The sequence below is a fragment of the Podarcis raffonei genome, chromosome 10, assembly GCF_027172205.1.
Source record: "Podarcis raffonei isolate rPodRaf1 chromosome 10, rPodRaf1.pri, whole genome shotgun sequence".
Classification (NCBI taxonomy): domain Eukaryota; kingdom Metazoa; phylum Chordata; class Lepidosauria; order Squamata; family Lacertidae; genus Podarcis; species Podarcis raffonei.
Genome location: NC_070611.1, coordinates 41,121,496 through 41,143,838, shown reverse-complemented (window position 1 = coordinate 41,143,838; position 22,343 = coordinate 41,121,496). Strand labels below are relative to the sequence as shown.

The window sequence follows — 22,343 nt, the reverse complement described above, 5'->3', positions numbered from 1 at the left end:
TCCTCACCTTTATCCTATAAACTATTATTATTTGTCGCATCCTTCTCAAGGGCTTGTCTGCTTGCCAGAAAAATATCCACTACTTTGCTTTTCTCAGCTGCTATATAAATAGCAAGATTTCTTTCACTGCTGCTTATGACTCTGCAAAAATGCTGTGTTTGCCTAGAAATTACCGTGTGGAATTTTGTCCCCCATGTTGTCATTGTGAAAAAATCCAAGTCTGTAACGTAAACTTGTAGTTAGTGCTTGAGGTTGAAGAAGAGCAGTGCTAATTACTGTACTGTAAACTCAGAAAACCACTGGGGAATAATCACCACTTCTGTGTAAGAGATCTGCATGAACACGCAGTCAGAAAGATCAGCCAGACTGCTGCTGTTAATCATTCCTGACTGGCAGAGAAGTTATTGAAGGGGTGGTGGCTGGAGTACAGCATGCTCACTCTCAGAGGATGGTCTGAGGGCACATGATGCAGCCACCCTGCAAAAAAAGCTAAGCAGGTCTAGGTCCCCTCCAAGCTTCTATCATGAATTCCACAATGGAAATAATGGTGCGACATACGTGCAGTACAGTGGTACCTCGGGTTACAGACGCTTCAGGTTACAGACTCCTCTAACCCAGAAATAGTACCTTGGGTTAAGAACTTTGCTTCAGGATGAGAACAGAAATCGTGCGGTGGTGGCAGCGGGAGGCCCCATTAGCTAAAGTGGTACCTCAGGTTAAGAACAGTTTCAGGTTAAGAACGGATCTCCAGAACTAATTAAGTTCTTAACCCGAGGTACCACTGTAAATAAATCACCTTTTGTGTGTGTTAGCAATCCCTCAGAGGTAAAAGGCTGTCCAGCCTGCCCATTCAGTCACGATCTACTTGTGTCTCCTGCCACCCATTTTAGAAGCTTAACAGCACTGCACTTGCCTGGCTGTGTTTCAGTCTGACCCCTCCCCCAACCTATTCTTTCTTACCAAGATGCTTGCTGCCTTCTGGCGGGGAGAAGAGAGCAAGCACCATATTTATGCTGCCTTTATGTTTAAAAAATCATAAACCATATAACAAAAAATAGATTAGGGGGCACTATACATATGCATTTTAAACCTACAAATATAACATGAAACCTAAGCAACAATGTGATGGAACTAAGGGGAATAAAATTATTCAATCATCTCAAAGCGTCATAATTTAAAATGCCTGGCATATAGAAAGATTCTAACATGGCACCAGAAATAATACAGTGTTGGTGCTCAGTATGCCTTCCTTGGGAGGGCATTTCAATGTTTCAAGAAGCACCAGGGAGAAGATCCTCTCCTTAATATATGCATAAGGCACTTCTAGAAATACCGTGGACCAGTGCTTAAACCACGTGCATTCAGAGTACATTTCAGCTACATTAAACATGTTTAAGTCCCTTTGAAATCAGTGAGTGTGAGGACTTTTTGTAAATGTGCAAACCTTTTCGGAGACGTAATAATCTTATAGCTCAACTGGGCCACCTAGAGGTTCATTGTAATAACTTCATCCAGTTCTCTTCCTTAATAACATTTCTCTTTCCACAGATTATTTAAAGAACCTCTTAGAAGATTCGGCAGACTTCAGAGATACTCAGGGTAATTGCTTTTATAGTAGTTAGTCCATAGTTTAATGAAAAAAACACATCTTCTTGAATTTATGGGTGTGTGTCGTTTCATTGGTGGCACAGCCACAACAAGGCTGGATCCAGAGTTTCTGCAAGGGAGAAAGTTTCACTTTCAGGTTTCTTGGGTTACACTTCTCTTGCAGTGGCCTGCATGTTTGCTCTTAGGATTGGGGCGCATCCTCTGAACAGCAGGAAAGGTGGCATAGGAAGCTCCCAGGGTGAGGAAATTGCCAGAGATTTCCTTGCTTCACTTCCAGTCATGTTTGTTTGTTTGTTTGATTGATTGATTAATTAATTAATTAATTAATTAATTATACCCTGTCCATCTGGCTGGGTTGCCCTAGCCACTCTGGGCATCTTCCAACATGTATAAAAACACTTTTTTTATCGGTGGGGGGAATTAAATACCTCCTGATGTAAGCACCACTGGTTCAGGGATCCATGAAGGTCAGAAATAACTTCTACAAGGACAGTGCTAATGCTCTGTGTGATATTTGCTGGCTATTTTAAGGCTACAGAGGTTCCTGATATAAAAACACTGAGGGATCATGGGGTATGAACTCTTCTGTGTCAGGGGGCAAAGGCCATATTATGTTTGACTGCAGACCTTCCTCAGGCCTAATGTAGCCTGATAGCTTTTAGTTGCCTCTGTTGAGAAGATAAGCTTCTTACTCTCACAGTTGGGAGGTTTAAAATCTCACGCATTCTTTCCTATTTTCCTGATGTTTGTTGATGCTGTGGAAATGTATCCCCCCCCCCACGCCAACTACTGTTTTAAGATTTATTCCAGGGTCCTTACCTTTTCAGGAATCGTTTTCAGATATAACAACTTTAGAAAACATACCTAAAAAATTACCTTCCCCAACCCTCCCTGTTGAGCACAGTAGTGTCATTTATTATTATACAGATGTTTCCAGATTAAATGAAGGTGTCTTGCCATGTCCCCATGAGTAGTGAGTGGTCGATAATCATGTTTCTTTGTTAATGTATATGAAATAAATCTAAACCATATTGCATAAAAAATTTCTGTTCTTGTATTTTCCCCTTGATCTTGAACTTTGTTGGTCAACTTTTACATTAAGTGTGGAAATGCAAGGTCCTTTCCATTAAACTTAGGTGTCTTTAATACTGACACATACTGTAGTCAATGCTGAAATACATTTTGTTTTGTTTTCAAGATGCTCTTGCTGTTGTGATAGAAGTGGCTAACCATGCTAATGACATCATGAAACAGGGAGTAAGTATCTCAGTTATGGAATAATGATGGTGATAATAATTATGATTATAAATATTATTTATCTATTAATCTCTTCCCATGAGGCTTCCTGTAGTGATTTATGATATAATATTAACATATATAAAAGCCACATATATAAGAAAAGTCAAATGAATAACATATAAATTTTAAAGCATATATATTATATCATCCATTTAAAAGAACAGCCCATATGAAAAATCAGTTCAAATACTATACAGACTTCCATTTTGAAGGCTTTTTGAAAGGACAGTTTAATATGGTTTTCAGCAGCTTTGTGGGGTTTTATTTCTCTGTCTGTCTGTATTTTGCCATTTTACTTTAGCTGTATACTAGTAAGCCCAACCTTGTGGATATCAGTTTGAACCATGACATATTTGTGTTGCCTGGAAAGCTCATAGATCTCTAGATAGAAGACATGATTATACATGACTTTAATGGGTCACTTGAAGCAACTTCAGTTTCTTTACAAATGAGAAACAAGGGAGGGAACATGGAGCTTTTTACTGTTATGGGCAGTGTGTGTTAAATTGTGGAGGCCTGTGTGTAGAGCTAACCCTGCAGTTTTAGGCCCTAAGGCTTAAATCTCCTGTGTTCAGCTCCTTTAATTCAGCAAATATTACTGTTCGGATTTGTGTAGTTTTTTTCATACTGGTACACATCATAGAATATGGAAGTGTGTTTGACTTCAACACTTCTAGAGCCAATTAGAGTGAGCAACCAGTGTGGCTCCCTGGTGTTCACAGAGGATTCTTCTGCCATGGAACTTTTCATCAGTTTGTTTACAAGAACTTTATTTATGCTTCCACCCTCTAGGACAACTTTCAGAAACTTATGCAAATACAGTACAGTTTAAACGGTCATCATGAGATTGTACAGCCAGGGAGGGTAAGTTCACCAACAAGCAAACAGTAGGTTGCAAAAAGCAAACAAACCTTAGTGTGTGAAAACCACTTTTATGGCCCATTTATAAGTTTTAGTTCTAAAAGGGAAAAGGAAGGTCTGGGGTTTCTTTTTCTTTGTTTCATCAGCCACCTCCATCTGTGACAGTAACTATTGCCTCTGCAAAGGCAAAGGTTCTAATTCCTGTGATGGGAATAAGACAAACAAAAGTTGGTGCAACTACTATAGTCCATTAGTCTAGTTTGTAGTGCACTGTGGGGGTCTGCTTAGACCAGTGATGGCCAAACTTGGCCCTCCAGCTGTTTTGGGACTACAGTTCCCATCATCCCTGACCACTGGTCCTGTTAGCTAGGGATGATGGGTTTTGTAGTCCCAAAACAGCTGGAGGGCCAAGTTTGGCCATCACTGGCTTAAACCAACCTTGCTCAACCCGGTGCTGTGTGGATATTTTGAACTACCAACTCCTATCATGCTGGCTGATGGGAATTACCGTATTTTTCGCCCCATAGGGCGCACCGGCCCATAGGGCACACCTAGTTCTTTTTTGGGGGGTGAAATAAAGAAAAAAATTTATTTCCCCCCCAGGCGCGGGGTTGGGGCGGGGGAAGCCCGAGCTTCCCCCGACCCCTCTCGCTCTCCAGGCTTCAGCGAAAGCCTGCATTTGCCCCATAGGACGCACACACATTTCCCCTTCATTTTTGGAGGGGAAAAAGTGCGTCCTATAGGGCGAAAAATACAGTATATTTCCATATGTCGGGAGGACACTAGGCTGGAAAAGTCTAGCTTTTCCAGCCTAGTGGAAAAGCTAGACTTTTCCACTAGGCCATATTTGTCCATAAGAGCAAACTCCTAGGGGCTGAGGTCCCTTTGGTTTCCCCAATAAAATATTTGAAGGGACCCCCCCCCAAAAAAAACATTGATGGGTATTGCCATACAAATGGTGTGTGTGCATCAAGTCATGTAATTGATTAGGTGGGGCAGGGCTTACCTTCTCCCCGCCCCCCAATATTTTATTCAAGTTGGCACCCCTGTATTTGCCCAGGCCACATTGCCATACTGCCTCTGGGCAGAATGAGTAGGTCCCATTCCCACTTGACTTGCAAAAGCAGCATCCTGGCTTACAGACTACTTCTAGTACTAGGAGTAGCTGTTTCTCTCCTAGCAATCCCACCATCTCTCTTTTAGCAGTGCCCTTTCCTGTCTCTGCAGTATTGCTCTGTTGTCTTATTGGGCTTTTGACTAGTATGTACTTAATACTATGTTTGAAAATGGAACTGCTCTCGCTCTCTCCTTGGGAGAGTTTTATACTCCTAGCAGCTGACTACATTTATTTGCTTGCTTGAATGCCCAGGTCTTTTTGAAAGAAGGAACGTTGATGAAACTGTCCAGGAAGGTTATGCAGCCGCGAATGTTTTTTTTGGTAAGATGCCATGGATGTTTTTACATACCTAATGCTAGAGTGATTTCATAATGGTGCAGTCTGTCCCCACTGCAATTTCAAAAACAAAAACTAGCAACTCCAGTTAATGGTTCTGAATAATTTATATTTCAGTTTATAGTATCATTGTCTCCTTTTCACAGTGGTTTTATGAATAAAGCATCTTTTCTCTCCTGCCTGGTGGTTTTTATGTAGCATTTATTTTTGAAAAATGTTCTGCTCAAAGTCTGAGGTTCTCTTTCAGATGCATCAGGGTCTTTAATCAAATGCAATCAAGGCAACTATTTAGCTATACTTGTAATGTGTTTTTTTTTAATCTATACTAGAATAATGTTATTAAAAATTATTCTTTGCTTATCAAGGAAACAAGGACATACTACAAAAGCAAGTTTCTAATAATTAAATTGCCAGATCTGAATTTGATTAAGCGTCATGCATTCAACATCACTTGGGTGAACTTTGCAAGAAAAAATAATAATGGTTGTTGTTGTTAATGTTAATGATGATAAATGGAAGCAGCAGGGTGATGATAAATGGTCCCAGTGAATTTTGGCCACAGCGTGGCTTCCTCTGCATGGAACTTAATGAAATCCTTGTGCTGAGTAGCCTACACATGGGGACCTGAGGAGAAAAAGGTCACAGGATGTTCCTAACAGAGAGGACAAACTTGGGTCACCCCTTGCCTGGCTACAAAATATTGTTGTGGGCCCAGCATAGCCTGGGGACAGGGACAGCCTGTCATGTTCCACCACCTAAGGTGGAAGGGGAATGGGCCCCCTCCCAATCCCACCACTTCTGTCATCATCAAAATGCACACACCCCCACTGAAAGGGGGACATTCTGCAAGGCCTTGCCACTTGTCTTTTCTGCCCCAGGGGCAGGAAAAACAAGAACAATGGGGGAACAAAGAAGGCAGAAACAGGGCAGAGATGGTATTTTGCACCTTGCCCTGTGTAGGTGGAAGTTGATATGTGAAATGTAGAAAATTCCCTATATGTTACATGTAATTTCAGTTACTTTTTAAAAATATTTATATTGCAGTTTAATGATGCTCTGCTGTATACAACTCCCGTACAGTCTGGAATGTATAAACTCAACAACATGCTGTCATTGGCTGGAATGAAAGTGAGTAGATAAAATTTCCTCTGTGACATGTTTTTGTCACTCACAGCTTGAACGCCTGCCCAGACATTTAATGTGTGCTAAGACATACTATAATGCTGATAAAGAAAACAGTCTTTCATTTACTGATAGCCTTTTGTGCTTCTAACGTGCTTGTTATGTGTATCTTTCCCTGCTTCACTAATAGTCCCAGGGTACATTCATAGATAAAACAATGTAGCATCAAGTCAAAAATACACAGTCTCATAAAACTGTATTAGTTTGTGATCAAAACAATTTAAAACAGTATTCAGTTGAAGGAAGATACCTTATCTTTGTACAATACAGTACACCACAGTCCCCCGCCCTTCCCCAAAGGCTATGCCAACAAAAGACATACTGTGCAAGATCTGTCTTCGAGGAAAGAGCACTCCACAACCTGGGAAGGGGAGCACTGCAGAAAAAGCCCCCTCTCATGCTACTGCTCTGAGAAAAAATGGCCTGGTTTACATGTTACATTAAGCCAAGCCATGTCTTAGCATAGCACAGACTCCCAGGGAGGAGATCATGGCCACTTTGCCTCTCTGCAGTAATTTTGCTGCTGTACCATGCTGAATTTAGCCATGGCTTGGCATGTTGTTTGAATGCAGGCTTGTGGTTTACATCCCTCCAGACTAACCATGAGCAGTAGCCGAGGATTGTTGTTTGTTTATGGCTCATGGTTACTCTGGAGAGACCAGAACTATGAGCCCAGATATGGATGACATGCTAAACCAAAGTGAAGGACTGAGGAGGAGTGAATCTGCCACAATCTCTTCCCTGGGAGTTGGTACCTTCACTCTTAGGCATGTTTCAGCTTACTGTGCTGTGCGAACCAGGCCAAATATTTTCATCATTCCAATATCTGGGTTTCCCAGATTAAAAGCTATTTTTTTCTCCTGCAAATGTTACTCCTTTGGTGTGTGTGTTGAAATTGTCTTCTGCTTCTAATTTCTGAAACTACTGTACTGGTTTGTTATGTCTTTTTCCTTTGCTAAGCCTTTTGATATGGCAGGTTGACAGAACATTTGCTTTTCTTGTTTTACAACTGGATTATTCATTCTTTTTCCTTCCTAGGTTAGAAAGCCAACCCATGAAGCTTACCAGAATGAACTGAACATAGAAAGTGTAGAGCGATCTTTCATTCTGTCAGCAAGGTATGCCTTTAGCCACAACATTATGTGTCTTTTGATAACAAAGTACTGCTTAGTGCTTTCTCCTCAATATTTATTGGGTAGTTAAATGTTGTGATAAAAGGATAAGCTGCTTAGTTATGTTGGGTGTGAGAAAGTTGCTTTACAATCAGCTACTAGACCATGTTCAATGTCTTGTTGTTAACATATAAAGCCCTAAACAACTTGGGACCTGGTTACCTGAAAGACCACCTGCCCTTAAAGAGATGTGTAAGATCACATAGATGAACTGGGAAATTTTTACTTTACAGCACCCTACAGAATGTCATAGGGTGTTGACCTGAAAATGGGCATTTTCTGCTGTTTCCCTGTACTGTGGAATGTCGTTCTCTCTGCCATACATGAAGTAGCAACAATCAAAACTTTTTGCCCAGGCTTTCCCTGCCCCAAGAGATTGGACCCTGCTTTGTGTTTGAATCTCCTGTATTTTGTTTGATTCACTTTCATATGTTTCTCTGTTTATATTGCTGTTTTATTGGTTTTACATTATGTTTTTGTTTTAATGATACATTACTTGGTTGTTAGACTGTAACATTAAGTGGTATATAAATGCTTTTAAATAAACAAATTCTCATATGTGTTTTACCCCCAACAGTTCTGCCACGGAAAGAGATGAGTGGTTAGAAGCCATCTCCAGGTCAATCGAAGAATATACAAAGAAAAGAATCACTTTTAACCCCAGTAAAAGTATTGAAGAGGTATGTCCAAATTGTTCTGGTCCAAATTGTTGCTTGTACACACTGTATGGCAGCGATGGTGATTTGGGTCCATAGACTTATTATGCATGCCAAAGGCACAAGTGTTTAATGCCAGGAGAAAAGGCCGGTTGTTTGTCCTGTGTTGATAACTGTTACATAGCCATTGTGTTACTGGAGAATGATTTTTCAGTAGTACATTAGGAGAAACATCTTAACAGTAAGAACAGCTCAACTGTGAAATCAATTACCTAGTAGAGTTATCTTCTGTGCCTTGTGGGCCATCAGAGTCCAACTTAATTCTTGACCCAGGAAATCCAGGGCTAGGGCATAGCCAACAGATAACCTCCAGCATGAAGACCTCCAGTGAAGGAGAGACCATTACTCTACCAGGTACTTGGTCCCATTGTTGAACTACTCTTACTGTAAGAAGTTTTAAGAAAAATAATAGGGGTGGGGAACCTCTAACCTGCAAGCTAGTAAGGCCCAACAAGGGTTGTGATTTGGCCTGCAGGCCATTTTCTTCAAATTGCACTCACCTGTAATGTCAGGCGTGGGGCAGGTAAGGATGTAGCTACAAAAGAACAGCCAGGAGCTTAAAATGAGCTCCTGATTGTTCCTTTGCATGTGTGGCTCACTGATAGCTCCAGTCATCTCAGTGGCACTGTGAGCCCCATTGGGACCAACTGCATGAAGGAGTTCTCTGTCAGGAACTCCCTTGCGCAGCAGAAAGGACTTGCTGTCAGCAAAACCCACTTTGCCCATTTGCTGGTGCGATTTGGATTCAGCCTGCACCTGCAAATGGACATTTTTTTCTCTCTACAGTGTCCTGCCCTGCTGGTAGGTTTTAGTTCCCCACCAGATGGTTGATAGTAAAGTAACAAATGCTGTTAAAACATGCTCTCCTTTGGGGAGTTTTCTGCAGTTGAATCTCAAATATATGCAATAGGCCCAAATGATCTCCTCCCCCTATGCCTCCTTGATGAAAGCTTTCTGTCCCCTTCCCTCCCCACACCCCCAAATTCACACTGAAGTCTGCTAAAAATAATTCAGTTTAATTTCATCAACTGGTGAAGAGTTGTAATATGTACAGCACTAGTTAGAAAACTAGAACATCATGGTGGTTGTTTCTTTAAATCTGTAATCATGTGAGATTTTCTTTCCTCTTTCCCTTAGGCAGACCCAGAAAAAGAGACTGAAGATAGTCCTATAGGGTCAAAGGCGCCAATCTGGATTCCTGATACTAGAGCAACCATGTGTATGATCTGTACTAGTGAGTTCACACTCACATGGAGAAGACACCATTGCAGAGCATGTGGGAAGGTTGGAAACATTTCACAGCCTTATTGTAGCTATTACTCAAAATATTCAGTGGTTGGACTTGACTGCTCTGCAGCCTGTTAAAGAAATGATGCAGTTTTGATAAGATCACACTGCAGTGCATTCAATGAGCCAGGGCAACTTCCCTATGAGCCAAGCCACAATTTTGGCTTTTAAGTCTAGGGGGGAAAGCAAGTAACGGGGGGTGGGGGGACATGATAGAGATGTGCAAAATGATGTACATATTATGTGGGGAAAGTGGATACAGAAACGTTTTTCTCCCTCTTTCATAATACCAGAACCTGAATGAAGCGGAATGTTAGAAGATTCAGGACAGAAGATATAAAAAATGTTTTTCATACAATGCATGGAATTTGCTTCCCCAAGATGTAATGGTGTCCAGAAACTTTGACGGCTTTAAAACAGGATTAGAAAGAAATCAAAGAGGATAAGTGCTATGACTGTCTGCTTGTCAGGATGGCTATACGTTGCTTCCCATATTGAAGGTGGCATGCCTTTGAATACCAGCTGCTGGGGAGCCTGAGTGAGGATATTGTGTAGGCATCTGCTTGACCACTGTGGAGAAAGGATGCTGGACTAGATGGGTCATTGGCCTGATCCAGCAGGACTCTTAATAGGAAAGCTCTTTGATTGTTTTGAACTACATATCTTAATCATCTTAAAATGTGAGATGTGCGGTGTGTGTACTTCATGTTTCTTTTTCTTTTCCAGATAATCTGCCAAGCTTGTTCATCAAATAAGCATGGGCTAGACTATATGAAACATCACTCTGCAAGAGTATGTGATTATTGCTTTAATGAGTTACAAAAACAGGGTAAGGTAAAAACTTTGTCTAAACCAGCTTTTCAATTTTTGATGCTTGTTTTTGCTGCAAACAAGGGCATGTAAACCCGCTAAGTTGGAGCTGTCTTCCTTTCAGCATGGCTTGTAGTGGCACAATTTTTTGAGGATTAAATAGAACAGAATCAAATTCCCAAAAGAGAATAATAATGCAACATTGTTTTAGTTTTAAACAATGTGGTTCTCCAGATGAAAATATACTGCTTAGATTAAATATCCTTTCCTGCTTTGCTCGTGTTTTACATAAGTGCATGGATTAACTCGCATTGTATTTTACAGTTGATTTAATATGGATGGCAGTGTTAGGAAAAGCTTACATCCATTTTGCAACAGTTTTGCAAGAGAATATTGTTTTAATCATCACCCCCAAATACTGTACTTGTCCACCATCATGCTGTGTTCAGAAGGCAGGCTTGTTCACTGAAAATGGAACCATAGGTTCAAGCACATTCAAAACTGCAATATAATTGCTCTCATATGTACAAATAGTATGTGAGAAACTAGAATGACAATAATCTCAGGGTGGGCAGATGGTGTGCACTTAAAACTTAAAATTTGTGAAGAAGAAATTCACTTTAAATTGAGGTTTCCATTTGTATGAAGTACAAAAGTATCTGTTTCCATTTCAGATAAGCTGAACACACCTCCTAAAAATGGTTCCCCAGTAAATCACAGAACTCCGTCTAGCACCTTATCCACAGTGTTGCACAGTATCCCATCTGGAAGAAAGCAGAAAAAGATCCCAGCTGCTCTTAAGGAAGTATGTGTTACATAGTCTAAGTATGAAATTATCTGTTTTTATTAACGGCGTCATTGCTAATCTTTAGTAAACTGCTTTTAGAAGGGATATCTATTTGAGTGGGGCATCTTGCTTTTTTTTAGTACAGACTTATAATAGGACAGATAGTTGAAATATATTTAGTCAGGTGTGCTCTCTTGGTGCAACCCATTGCTACTATCAAATCTCCTTCTCTGCCAATTCCTTCTCTTCTCCAATTCCTTCCATGGCTAGGGAATTTGAATTGTGGGAAGCATGGTGGAATGAAACTTTCCTCCCTCTTACCTCTTACTATGGGACCAAGTACATGACTTGTTAGATTTAAGCCAGGAATAGAATAGAATAGAATATCATTTATTACGGCCATAGGCCCATACAGGTAAAAACAACACATAAATAACAGCTTGTGCCGTAAGGAGAAAAAAACAATCGCTAAAACACCACTATAACAATAAAATACTATAAAATGGAAAGGCATGCTACGCCTTAATTAGCTTGTAGAGCTCCTTGGCGTCGCTTTTGGGAAAGGACAGCAACTAGGAACCTAGCCACCTTCAGGGTCGTGTGGGTATCCTTGTCCTGCAAGATTTGGGCAAGGTGGAATTTTGGTGGGGTACCCTCTAGTTTCTGTATGATTGATCCCAACAAATTTGCCCGTGGCACATTAAACAAGGGGCAAGTGAACATAATGTGCTGGAGCGACTCCGGCGTCACCTTATCACATTCGCACACGGCGGGGGCTTGGCCCTTTGAGAACCTATGTCTCAGGACATTAGAGGGAAAAACGTTAAACCTCGCTTTGGTGAAGGCCAGTCTATGTGCAACAGTCGAAAGGGAGGAGAGGTATGATGGAACGCAGTAAGTTAAAGTGATACCAATGTTCTGGGGCGAACAAACACCTCCCCCCAGCGTATAATTTCGCTGTAAATCGATGTCATCCAGTCTTTGGCGGATCAGTCTCTGAGCAGTGATTTGGTCTAGTTTTAGGGAATCTGAGGGAGAGATTCCATAACTCAGGAGTTTGGCATGAATTCTACTAGTCCAAAGGCTAGAGAATTCATCTCGCCATAAGCATTGGGCAAGGTAATGGTTTGGTAATCTATGCCACAATGATAACCAGTAATTGAAGACTTGCTTCCACAGGCAAGTTTCTAAGGATGCGACCTTCAATTCTAGTCGCATGGCTGCGTTGCTTACGCACAGGGGGAGCATTAGGAGCCGACGTAGGAATTGGCTTTGCAGAGTCTCAAGGGGAGCAAGATCTGTCATCACGGCCCAGAGCGGGGCAGCATAAGCAACCACGGCAACCACTTTTGCCTTGAACACCTTTAGGGCCGAGGGAACATGCAAAGCTCCGTCCGAAAAGAAGAATCGGAGGAGCGCATATGACAAGGTTTTGGCCTTATTAAGTAGGTGTTGAATGTGAGCTTTCCACCCCAAATTGTATTGAAAAATAACTCCTAGGTATTGAAATTTTAGGACTTGCTCTATTTTTGCCCCACCAAGCTTCCATTTGTATAATCTCCGGCTTCTGGAGAAGATCAGGATCTTGGACTTGGCATGGTTGATGGTTAATTGATTGAGTTGACAATACGTGGCAAAGATCTTCAGAGCTCTGTTTAGTCCTACACGTGTATAAGATAGAATTACCGCGTCGTCCGCATATAAAAGGAGTGGGCAGCGGTAATCCGCTAGTCTAGGCGCGTGTGTACTTGGAGATGAGTTGACTAGGGGTGCTCGCATGTCACTGATGAATATTAAGCCAGGTACAAACCAGGGATCCCAACGCTAACATTTAACTTTCAGAGTTAAGCTAAACTTTGCAAAAATCCTTCTGGGCACATAGATGGAAGAGATGACAATGTGAGGTCCTTTGGTTTAGTATGTAGAAACCTGACCATTATATTTCTTGTGCTTCTTGCAATTCATGAAATACCAGTGATTTGCACACACATTTCTATTTTGGTCACCAGGTTGAAAGAGTGGGAAGGGCTGTCCTTCGTACCTTCCTCACTACTTGCTTCAACATTCTTGGGCAAAGTACTTGTGCTCCAGTAGGCCACATATGTTGTTGCAGACTTCCATTTATACAGTTGTATTAATATTCTACTGCACCATGTGGGAAATGAATTGTCACAACGCAGCATTCCCAAAGTGAAAGAGAGAAATAGAGTCTGTTAGAAGGAGGAGACTGTTCAGGAGACTCATAGGAGACTTATAGAAAGAGATGGCAGAGATGGGGGGAGGCTTCCACAATGCTGGGTATGATTTTTGTGAACGTATGTTCATGCAATATCAAAATTTAAAAATGACTGGATAATTATTTGTTAAGCTGCAAAAAGGAAAATATATTTATGCATATGAATTGCTGTTCTGTCCCATTTCAGTTGAATATTTACGGTGCTCACATTTAGCATGGCAGTATGCTATTTCTTTGCATATACTGATGCAGAGCATTCGCAGAATCTCAATTAGGCAACCCCTTGTCTGCTTCCCAAAGAAACATCATACAGCCTGAGGAATTTCATGAAACAAATTATTTATGTAGCTTAATTGTGTCCATATACCAGCTGTTGCTGTAGGAAACCTTTTAGCACCCCCTGTTGTTTGGAGTTACTTTAATTCTTGATGTATTCTCTGTGTGTATTGCACATGAACGTTCCCTGGATGTTACGTGCAGTACCTTCAATATGCTGCCTTGATAGATTGTTGACGCAGAAAAGTGCAGTGTGCAGTTTGGCCCATCTCTCTCTCTAGGGATGTTGTCTTACTGCCAATTGATTTTTCATGCTAAAGGCATCTCTTTCTGGAAAAGTGGTGAATTTATTTAGAATACCTTTTAGCTTTATTACCCTTTATAGCTATGTCCTGTTGAAAATAGTGTTGGGTGCTTTCATCCATACTGTTCACACTGAACTGTACTTGAAGCTGCAGTTAGGAATTTTAAAAGGTGTGTATAAATCCTCTCTCTACAGTTTGCATTAAAATTATCATCATAGGGTAAAATCTAGGAAGATGCATCTAATGGAAAATATTAATTAGAACAACAACTTTCTTTTATAGCACTTTCTGTCAGGGGATACACCTGGCATGCCTTGCAGTCACTCGCATTGTTCTGATTTGAGACTAACAATCCTTTATGTCCCAACTACTCATTCTAATCTAACCCAGTCGTCCTTGCCTTTTAATAGTCACTGGAATCATCTTGTGGTAGCCTTAGGTTACTAAAAATTTATTACTCATCCTTCTGAAGAACAGTGAAAATGAAAAATTGAGACAATTTCATGGTTTGGAATCCCTCTTGGGATGTAACAGACACCTATTGTAGGAAAGCCACTCTCACATTTTGGAGAGAATATCTGCATTGTGGGAGTAGTAGAATATCTGCAGTATGTTTTACATTGCTTCACCTTAGCATGTGCTCAGCACACATATGGAACAAACAGCATGCTCAGAGAACATTGTATACCACCTTCCATTTCAAGGAAATGTCTCCTCTTCCTCCAACTCTTTCATTAACTAACTCCTAGTTTGTACTGAGATTCTTGATCATATTTATTGCTGTATTTCAAGGAGAAATGAGTTCAAGGTTGTATTCAATGGTAGCCCTGCTCAGAGTAGGCCCAATGAAGTTAATTTACACAGCTAAATTAGGTTCATTAATTTCCATAGATCTATTTTGAGTAGAACTTCAATTCTGCTTTGAAATGAGTGCTGAAAGGATTATAACCAGTCCTGGAAAACACAGCACGAGTTAAACAGGGCCTAGCAACTTACTGTAAGAGCTCAGGTTTTCTCAGCTGGAAATTGTGGCATATCCTTAGCATCATGTATAATGTTATGTTATTTCAGGCCTTTTTAGCAGGATTATAATAAATATATTGATACCAACCTTTCCGGTTAGATAAAGAATGTTGGTATAATCAAAACATTATTTGTTCAATCTCATGCACTCTCACGAGTACCATGTTTGTTCTAATTTCAGGTATCTGCAAATACAGAAGATTCTTCAATGAGTGGCTATTTATACAGATCAAAGGGCAGCAAAAAACCATGGAAACACCTGTGGTTTGTGATAAAAAATAAAGTGCTCTACACCTATGCTGCTAGTGAGGTGAGAAATCAGATCTCACAAGTTAATGTAGAAGATTGCATGGTTGAATGAGTGGGATGCTGGGAGTGGAGTCTAAAGGCCTGCTCAGACACGGGGGCTTTCAGAAAACCACTGACAATAGTGGCTGGTGTAAGGGGACAGAGCTGCACTCCCAACACTGGTGGTGCTATAGCTTGCTTGGGTGGAGGCAGAGTCGGGATTCTGTAGACACACTGATCAGAGAACTGGATTGGTTCTGCTGCTGTATCCACTGCCTGCTCCTGCTCTCTGATTAAATAGACAAAATGAGATACAAATGGTGTTGAAATCCCATAAGGAAACCTTAAGATGCATCCCACGGACCTGGTGCTGCCTTGATATTGCACAAAACACTTTTTTGTATGCTATTGACACTTCAGATTATTTTGCAAATGGTTACAGTAGTTTTCTTTGTAAAATTAGGATGTGGCTGCATTGGAAAGCCAGCCTTTATTGGGATTTACAGTTGCTGAAGTCAAAGATGAACACTCGGAATCTAAACTTTTCCATTTGCTGCACAAGAATACTTTATTTTATATATTCAAAGCGGATGACCCCCATTCAGCACAAAAGTAAGTGAGCATTTTTTAAAAAAATAATGCTAATTAAAAAGTCTCATGATTATTTTCAAAGTTTGATTAGGGAATTTATATCTATACAGTTTTGTAGAAGTATATACAGGTATGATTGGCCTGTCCATTTCAGTCAGAAGAGGTTCCTCAAGTTTCCTTACAAAGCCTCTGCCCTCCTCACAAACTGCAGAAAATTAGGGAAAGGATTAAAATGCCCCGTCCTTGCACTAGGCTTTTGTAGAAAGAACAAGCAGGAACTTGCTGCCTCTGCAAGTGCAGAAGAATGGCAGAGAAAACTACATATTTCTCCCTAGACCCATACATTGGATATCAGCAAGCTGTATGCTGGTTCAAGACTGCATACTGCTCAAAATATACTTTCATTCTAATCTCATAGTTCTTTGCAGTTTTTATGCATAATTTTGAAAGCTATTCAATAGTGTCTGTATATACTATACTTTTCTGTGTATAAAACTGTTTTTTTACTCTAAAATAAGGTTCAAAATTGGGGCTCGTCTTATACACGGATCGTATCTCCCCCCATTTTCTTAAATCGGAGTCCTCCAAAATAGGGGGCATCTTATACATGGGGGCGTCTTATAGACTGAAAAATGCGGTACTTTATAAATATTGTGACAAATGGAGTTGAAAGTTTTCAGTTATACAAGCTCTGGAAACCATTCTGTTTGCTCAAAATATATTAAATGCTTTTCCTTTTCAAACAGGTGGATAGAAGCTTTTCAAGAAGCCACAATATTGTAGCATGCTTGCTTTGTTACTTAAAGGAAAGAAAGTCCGATGACAAAGTCAATACTATGGTTCTGTTTATTGAAGAGCCATCACATTTTACAAGCATCAACCTAAACAAAACTGGATTGTTCACTGGCGTAACGTCTTTGTTCAGGAGTAATAATTTTTAAAGAAATGTGTATACTTGTCTTTTTGTCATACAAAAAGTGTTATTTATTAAAAACTTTGTCACTGTTTTAATGGTCAGAATCATTTTAATGGTCAGAATCATTTCTGAGATTCACATTGAATTCCAAAGTGTCCTTGACCTTAGGGAATTTTGTTTGTTTGAAAAGTTGTAGCAGGCCGTTGCTCCTTGGTTTGTCATGGGCACAATTTCAGGCTTCCTGTTCATTTTGCTTTTGGAGAGTTTAAGGAGCAAGGCTTTTCAGCAGGCTCTCTCAGGCCTCTCCTTATGCTTATTTTTAATCTGTGATAATTTGACTGAAATGCTGTCCAGTCTTTCTCAGTGCAAGGTAGATTAATAGTTTCTGAGCCCTTTTTAAGTATACATATAGAAAGATTCATGAACATGTAACACTTCCATATGTGCACTTAAACTACATTACTTCCATCGATCATATGCTGTTCTCGGCTGACTCCAGAATAGCACAATGAAACGATGAGTCTGTGTATTCAATTTCACTTCAAAGAGGGCCTGTTAATATCCACTTGCAAAAGTCGCCTGTTAATTCCCCCCGCCCTTGTTTTTAAAGGAAAGCTGAAAGGATTATTATTCTACCTGCCCGTGCAACATTACACCACAGATGGTATCAAATCATAAATACCAAAGTGATTTTAAAATTAATATTCATTGTATTTTCCTGAAATGTGAATTAGATCATTCAAGCAGGAAAAAGCTTGTTTTCAGCATGAGAACTTTTGCTTGACACATGCTTCCCCACAGAAACAAAAGAAGGTCACATACATACTGTAGAATATGATAGCTAAGGGCTTAACAGGGGATTTTTAAATTTTCTGTACTATTTTAACACAAGCTGAAACTGGAATTCTAGTATCAAGAATGCACAATATTTTTGAGGAATAACATTGATAAGGAATGTCATTCATTCTAGTTTTCATTCACAATTTGATCTGCTGGACACGTCAAAAATTCTTTCTATTGTATTTTTATATTAGCAAACTGTTACTTAAAATGAAAGCACTCAATTAGTAATTGTATATTTATTTAATATTTGGAAAATGTGTGTATATAATAATTGAAACTAGTACTACTACAATGTAGGACAAGTCAGGGAAATAGTATTTAGAACATTAGGAAGGTGGGTAATTATGCAATTCTTGTATCTACGCTGAAAATATCCTGGTGGACATTTCAGAATAGGATACTTTGGTGTTCACCAAGTTGCTTGTTCACATCATTGTTCTTAATTGTTTTTACAATGTGGAAGAATAAAATATCTGTTGAGTTTTTTGTTTGCTTCTAGTACAAGGGTTGTTGTATCAAAAGCATCACTAACAGAAAAATTGCCTTGTTGCCAAAGATGAGCATATGGTCCCAAAGATTTTGCTTTATCTTTGGGAATGTGTATTTTTTATTTTTAAATGTATTGGCTGGCCTATGTGGGATAAAAAAATAACTGATTTCATGTTAGTAGGTGTCTATTTTCAATGGGAAAATTCAAAACAGAGGAACTACTTCCATATTAAAATGGTTTCTTAACTGAGGAGCTATTCTGTATAGTCCAGCTTTCCCTAGCTGGTGCCTTTGAGCTGTCATTGGACTACAGCTTCCATGATCCTTGACCATGCTGGCTGGGACTAATGGAAATTGGGAGTCTAGCAACATCTGGAGTGCACGGGTTGAAGGCTGGTACACTCTGCTTCCACCCCACAGTCCCACTTTGTCTTGGACCATGTACAGAGTGTGCTATACACTACATTTTCCCCCCAACAGTGAACCCCAAGGTGATTGCATAAGAGTTCTTAATAAGCAGGAAGAATGATAGCAAAATACCAAGGAGCTTGCTAGTATAGGAATTTCGCCTAAAGCAGAAGTGGGAAGCCACTTTTAGCTCAAGGGATGGAATCCCAAAATGGCCAACTTTCTGCAGGTCCTATTGACAGCTGGGTGGGGCCACCCACGTGGCAATTACCTGGCATATCACATCAGTTGATATGAAATATTGAGAGCACACTTTAAAGTAGTATTCGTCAACCTTGGGTCCCCATCCCCAGATGTTGTTGGACTACAATACCCATAACCTCTGACCATTGGCTAAGTTTGCTGGTGAAGATGGGAGTTGTAGTCCAACAGCACCCAAGGTTGAATAATACTACTCTAAAGCTTGAGTGTACTCCCAGTTCCTCCTTCACAGCCATGCCCTGATTTTGAGCCTTTTTTCTGAAAAAGGCACTGTGTTCAAAAAGCACTGAAGTCAAGTGTGACTACAAAGGAAGAATTGGGAGCACACTCAGAGACTTGAGGCTGATATGAGTTGTAGCCCCAAAACAGCTGGACAGCACTAGGTTGGCAGAGGCTGCTCCTGAGTATTTGAAAAGAAATGTAAGACGGCGAATACCACTACCATTATGAACCAAGTAACTAACAATATGTGGTTGCAATCTAAGCAGCCCCTTTAGCCTTGTGTGAGGGTGCTGGGCCTTTTCACTCTTCCCCCTGCTCTTAATGGAAGCATCTTGGTGCTGAATCTGGAAACATTTTGAAGTATAGTTCAGAAATGGCTTGGTCAGTAGAGCTGCCATTAGCGGAAAGGGAGAAATGAATCAAAATATGTTTTGTGCGCAATGTTGTTCCAAGATGACCTTCTGGGTTCTGATTTATTTAATTACTACTGCTGTGGTCTGGTTTAGAGGGAGTTGATATAGTTATAGTGATTTACTCCTTGTCAAGTAGATGCTATAGAATAGAGCAAGCAATATTGTTTCCAATTAAGTGTCTGCAAAAAGGGAATGTGGTATGTTTATGTAATCCCTTAACAATTTAAGAAATATGCTTAACAGGTTTCAGTGGTCTCAAGTGTAGAAGTGTCACAGAATGTAAGAGGCACGGACAGTTTTGTTTCAACTACTGTTCTATAATTTTTCAAGTGCTCTTATAGATTGTACTGACAATAACTGAATGAACAGAACCTTTAATGTTGCAAATTAAAACAACTGAAAGTAATCAGAAATACGTAGTTACGTTTTTATCAAAATAAATTTGAAGTGTCTCTCTCGCCCAGTGGCAAATGAGTAAAAGCAGAGTCTCCTGAATATAATAAACACTGTGTGTGTATTGATAAAATATTACACTTACCTGCTTGCCCAAAATATTCTGGCCACTAAATTTGGATTTGACAGCCATATGGCTGACAATGTTTCTCTGCCCCCTGTGCACTTCTTTCTGAAGAAACCTAGCTTGGGTCCTGTAATGAGATGCCTGCAAATCAGTCACAGTTATGGAGTTTGTGTGTATTTTAAAATACAACAGAGATGTGCTATACCTGGGCGTATTTCTGGCAGTTTCTACTGCACTGTCAGCCCCCCAGGATGCTTGCTGCTCTTTTTAGCAGCCATTCCCTTAGAAGAGCCTTGTAAAATAAGTAATTTGTAAATAAAATGTTGTAATTTTTGTTGCATATTGATTTTAATTACTGTACACTTGTCTTCATTGTTTGTTTTGTAAGCCACCAAGGAAGTATTTATTGATGGGTGGCTGTATAAATTTAATAAATAAATAAAATAAGACCATACTAGTCTACAAAATGTTTTATTAGTCTTCCAGGGCCAGGCAAAAGAGGGACAGAGTTTTGCATTTCTATGTTGGCCATGGAGAGGTGGTCCTCTTTTGGCAACCCACGTGGTTGCTAAGTTGGACACAGAGGGACAAAGCAATCCATCCCTCTTCAATCAGCCTGACACTCACACCCCTCAATACAATTCCTTGTCTATCACTTAAATACAAGGCTACACTACAGTGTATACCACTACATAGGGACACGGGTGGTGCTGTGGTCTAAACCACCAAGCGGTTTGCCGATTGGAAGGTCTGCTGTTTGAATCTGCAGGACAGGGTGAGCTTGTGTTGCTGTCCCAGCTTTTGCCAACCTAGCAGTTCAAAAGCATACCAGCACAAGTAGATAAATAGGTATTGCTGTGTCGGGAAGGTAAATGGCGTTTCTGTGCACTCTGGCACTTGTCACAGTGTCTTGTTGCACCAGAAGTGGTTTAGTCATGCTGGCCACATGACCCAGAAAGCTGTCTCTGGACAAACGCTGGTTCCCTCGGCCTGAATCGAGATGAGCACCGCACCCCCATAGTCGCCTTTGACTGGACTTAACCGTCCAAGTGTCCTTTTACCTTTTTATATCACTACATGCAGTGGCTACATAGGACTATGTATATTCTACAGTAGTTTAAATCCTGGGACTCCCCAGATTGTCCCTTTCTCTCCTAACAGTATCTGCTGCCTAGGAAGATGGGCTTATCACTACCCACATCCATTCAAACACTGAAGATATAACCATTGTTAGCAGGAGGCTGATGAGGTCAGTACCCTCAAGCCATCTTTGGGGTGCTTCCCTAATTTCCACTCCTCAGCAAAAAACTCTGAAAGAATTGCCTGAGGTGTCAAGGGGAAGAGAGGAAAAATGATTGACTATAGCTCTTAATATATTGGCCATGCTGGAGCATGAGCAAGACAGAAGATGTATGTGTAATACAGATCCAAACATATAAATACATTGCATTGGGCAAGCACAAATCTCTTCCTAGCTGCCACTGCTCATAGCAGGAGCTGGGGACAAACAGGAATACAGTTGACCTCATGTCTTACATTTAAGTTTCCCATGTGGATCTGATAAGCCACTGCTTGGAAGCAAATTGCTGAACTAGATGGAGCCAAGTGACTTGCACTCACTTGGTGCACAACCAGGGCTTTTCCCCCAGCTGGACCTCAGTTCCAGCACTTCTCAGGTGGGTGCCATTGACATTATAAGAGAACAAGGGAGGTGTTCATGATGAGTTCTGGCACCTCTTTTCTAGAATAATAGCACTGTGCACACCTAACTCCAAAACACTACACTATCCGTTTATTGCTGCAACATCTGTTTTTCTGAAGGCAGACTACTGATTGAGACAAGTGACCTGCTCAAGTTCATAAGCAAGTCAACAGAGCTCCCAGATGTATTTTTCAATTAAATCATGAATGACAATGGCCAAGTCTACCTTCTGAAGGAAAGGGGGCATTTTTTACTCCCAGATAACTGTGTACAAGATTGCAGTCTTGCTCACCATCAGCTAAGCTTTCCAAAGCAGCAGCACACTGAAGCTGAGGTGAGGGAATACATCTACATCAAAGGTAAACTACACACCCATCCTTGGCTCACCTGCTTCCCAAGCAACAGTACTACTTGATTGTTTACTCACATCTAGATCTCCAGAGGTCCCAAGCAGATTCAGTTTTTACAGTGACTCATTAAGGGACAAGATACTGTTATCATCATCATCATCATCATCATCATCATCATCATCATAATTTATTATTATTTGTACCCCACCCATCTCTGGGCGGCTTCCAACAAAGACCAAAAATACACTAAAATGTCACACATTAAAAACTTCCCTGAACTTATAAGAATTCTAATGTCTCAAATATAAATTAAATGTTCATAAAT

General features: G+C 40.4%; 1 protein-coding gene across 1 annotated transcript in view; it reads left to right on the top strand.

Annotated features, from left to right (window-relative positions):
* FGD6 (FYVE, RhoGEF and PH domain containing 6) overlaps positions 1-16,905 on the top strand; it is a 49,052-nt gene extending 32,147 nt beyond the window's left edge. Inside the window, exons 9-21 of the mRNA XM_053406993.1 lie at positions 1,549-1,599; positions 2,807-2,865; positions 3,700-3,771; positions 5,138-5,206; positions 6,266-6,349; positions 7,442-7,521; positions 8,153-8,255; positions 9,429-9,575; positions 10,305-10,407; positions 11,063-11,193; positions 15,197-15,325; positions 15,767-15,915; positions 16,641-16,905. Coding sequence (XP_053262968.1) covers positions 1,549-1,599; positions 2,807-2,865; positions 3,700-3,771; positions 5,138-5,206; positions 6,266-6,349; positions 7,442-7,521; positions 8,153-8,255; positions 9,429-9,575; positions 10,305-10,407; positions 11,063-11,193; positions 15,197-15,325; positions 15,767-15,915; positions 16,641-16,677 — 1,214 coding nt within the window. The 3' untranslated portion in view covers positions 16,678-16,905. The remainder of the gene's footprint in view (positions 1-1,548; positions 1,600-2,806; positions 2,866-3,699; positions 3,772-5,137; positions 5,207-6,265; positions 6,350-7,441; positions 7,522-8,152; positions 8,256-9,428; positions 9,576-10,304; positions 10,408-11,062; positions 11,194-15,196; positions 15,326-15,766; positions 15,916-16,640) is intronic.
* Positions 16,906-22,343: the final 5,438 nt, after the last annotated feature.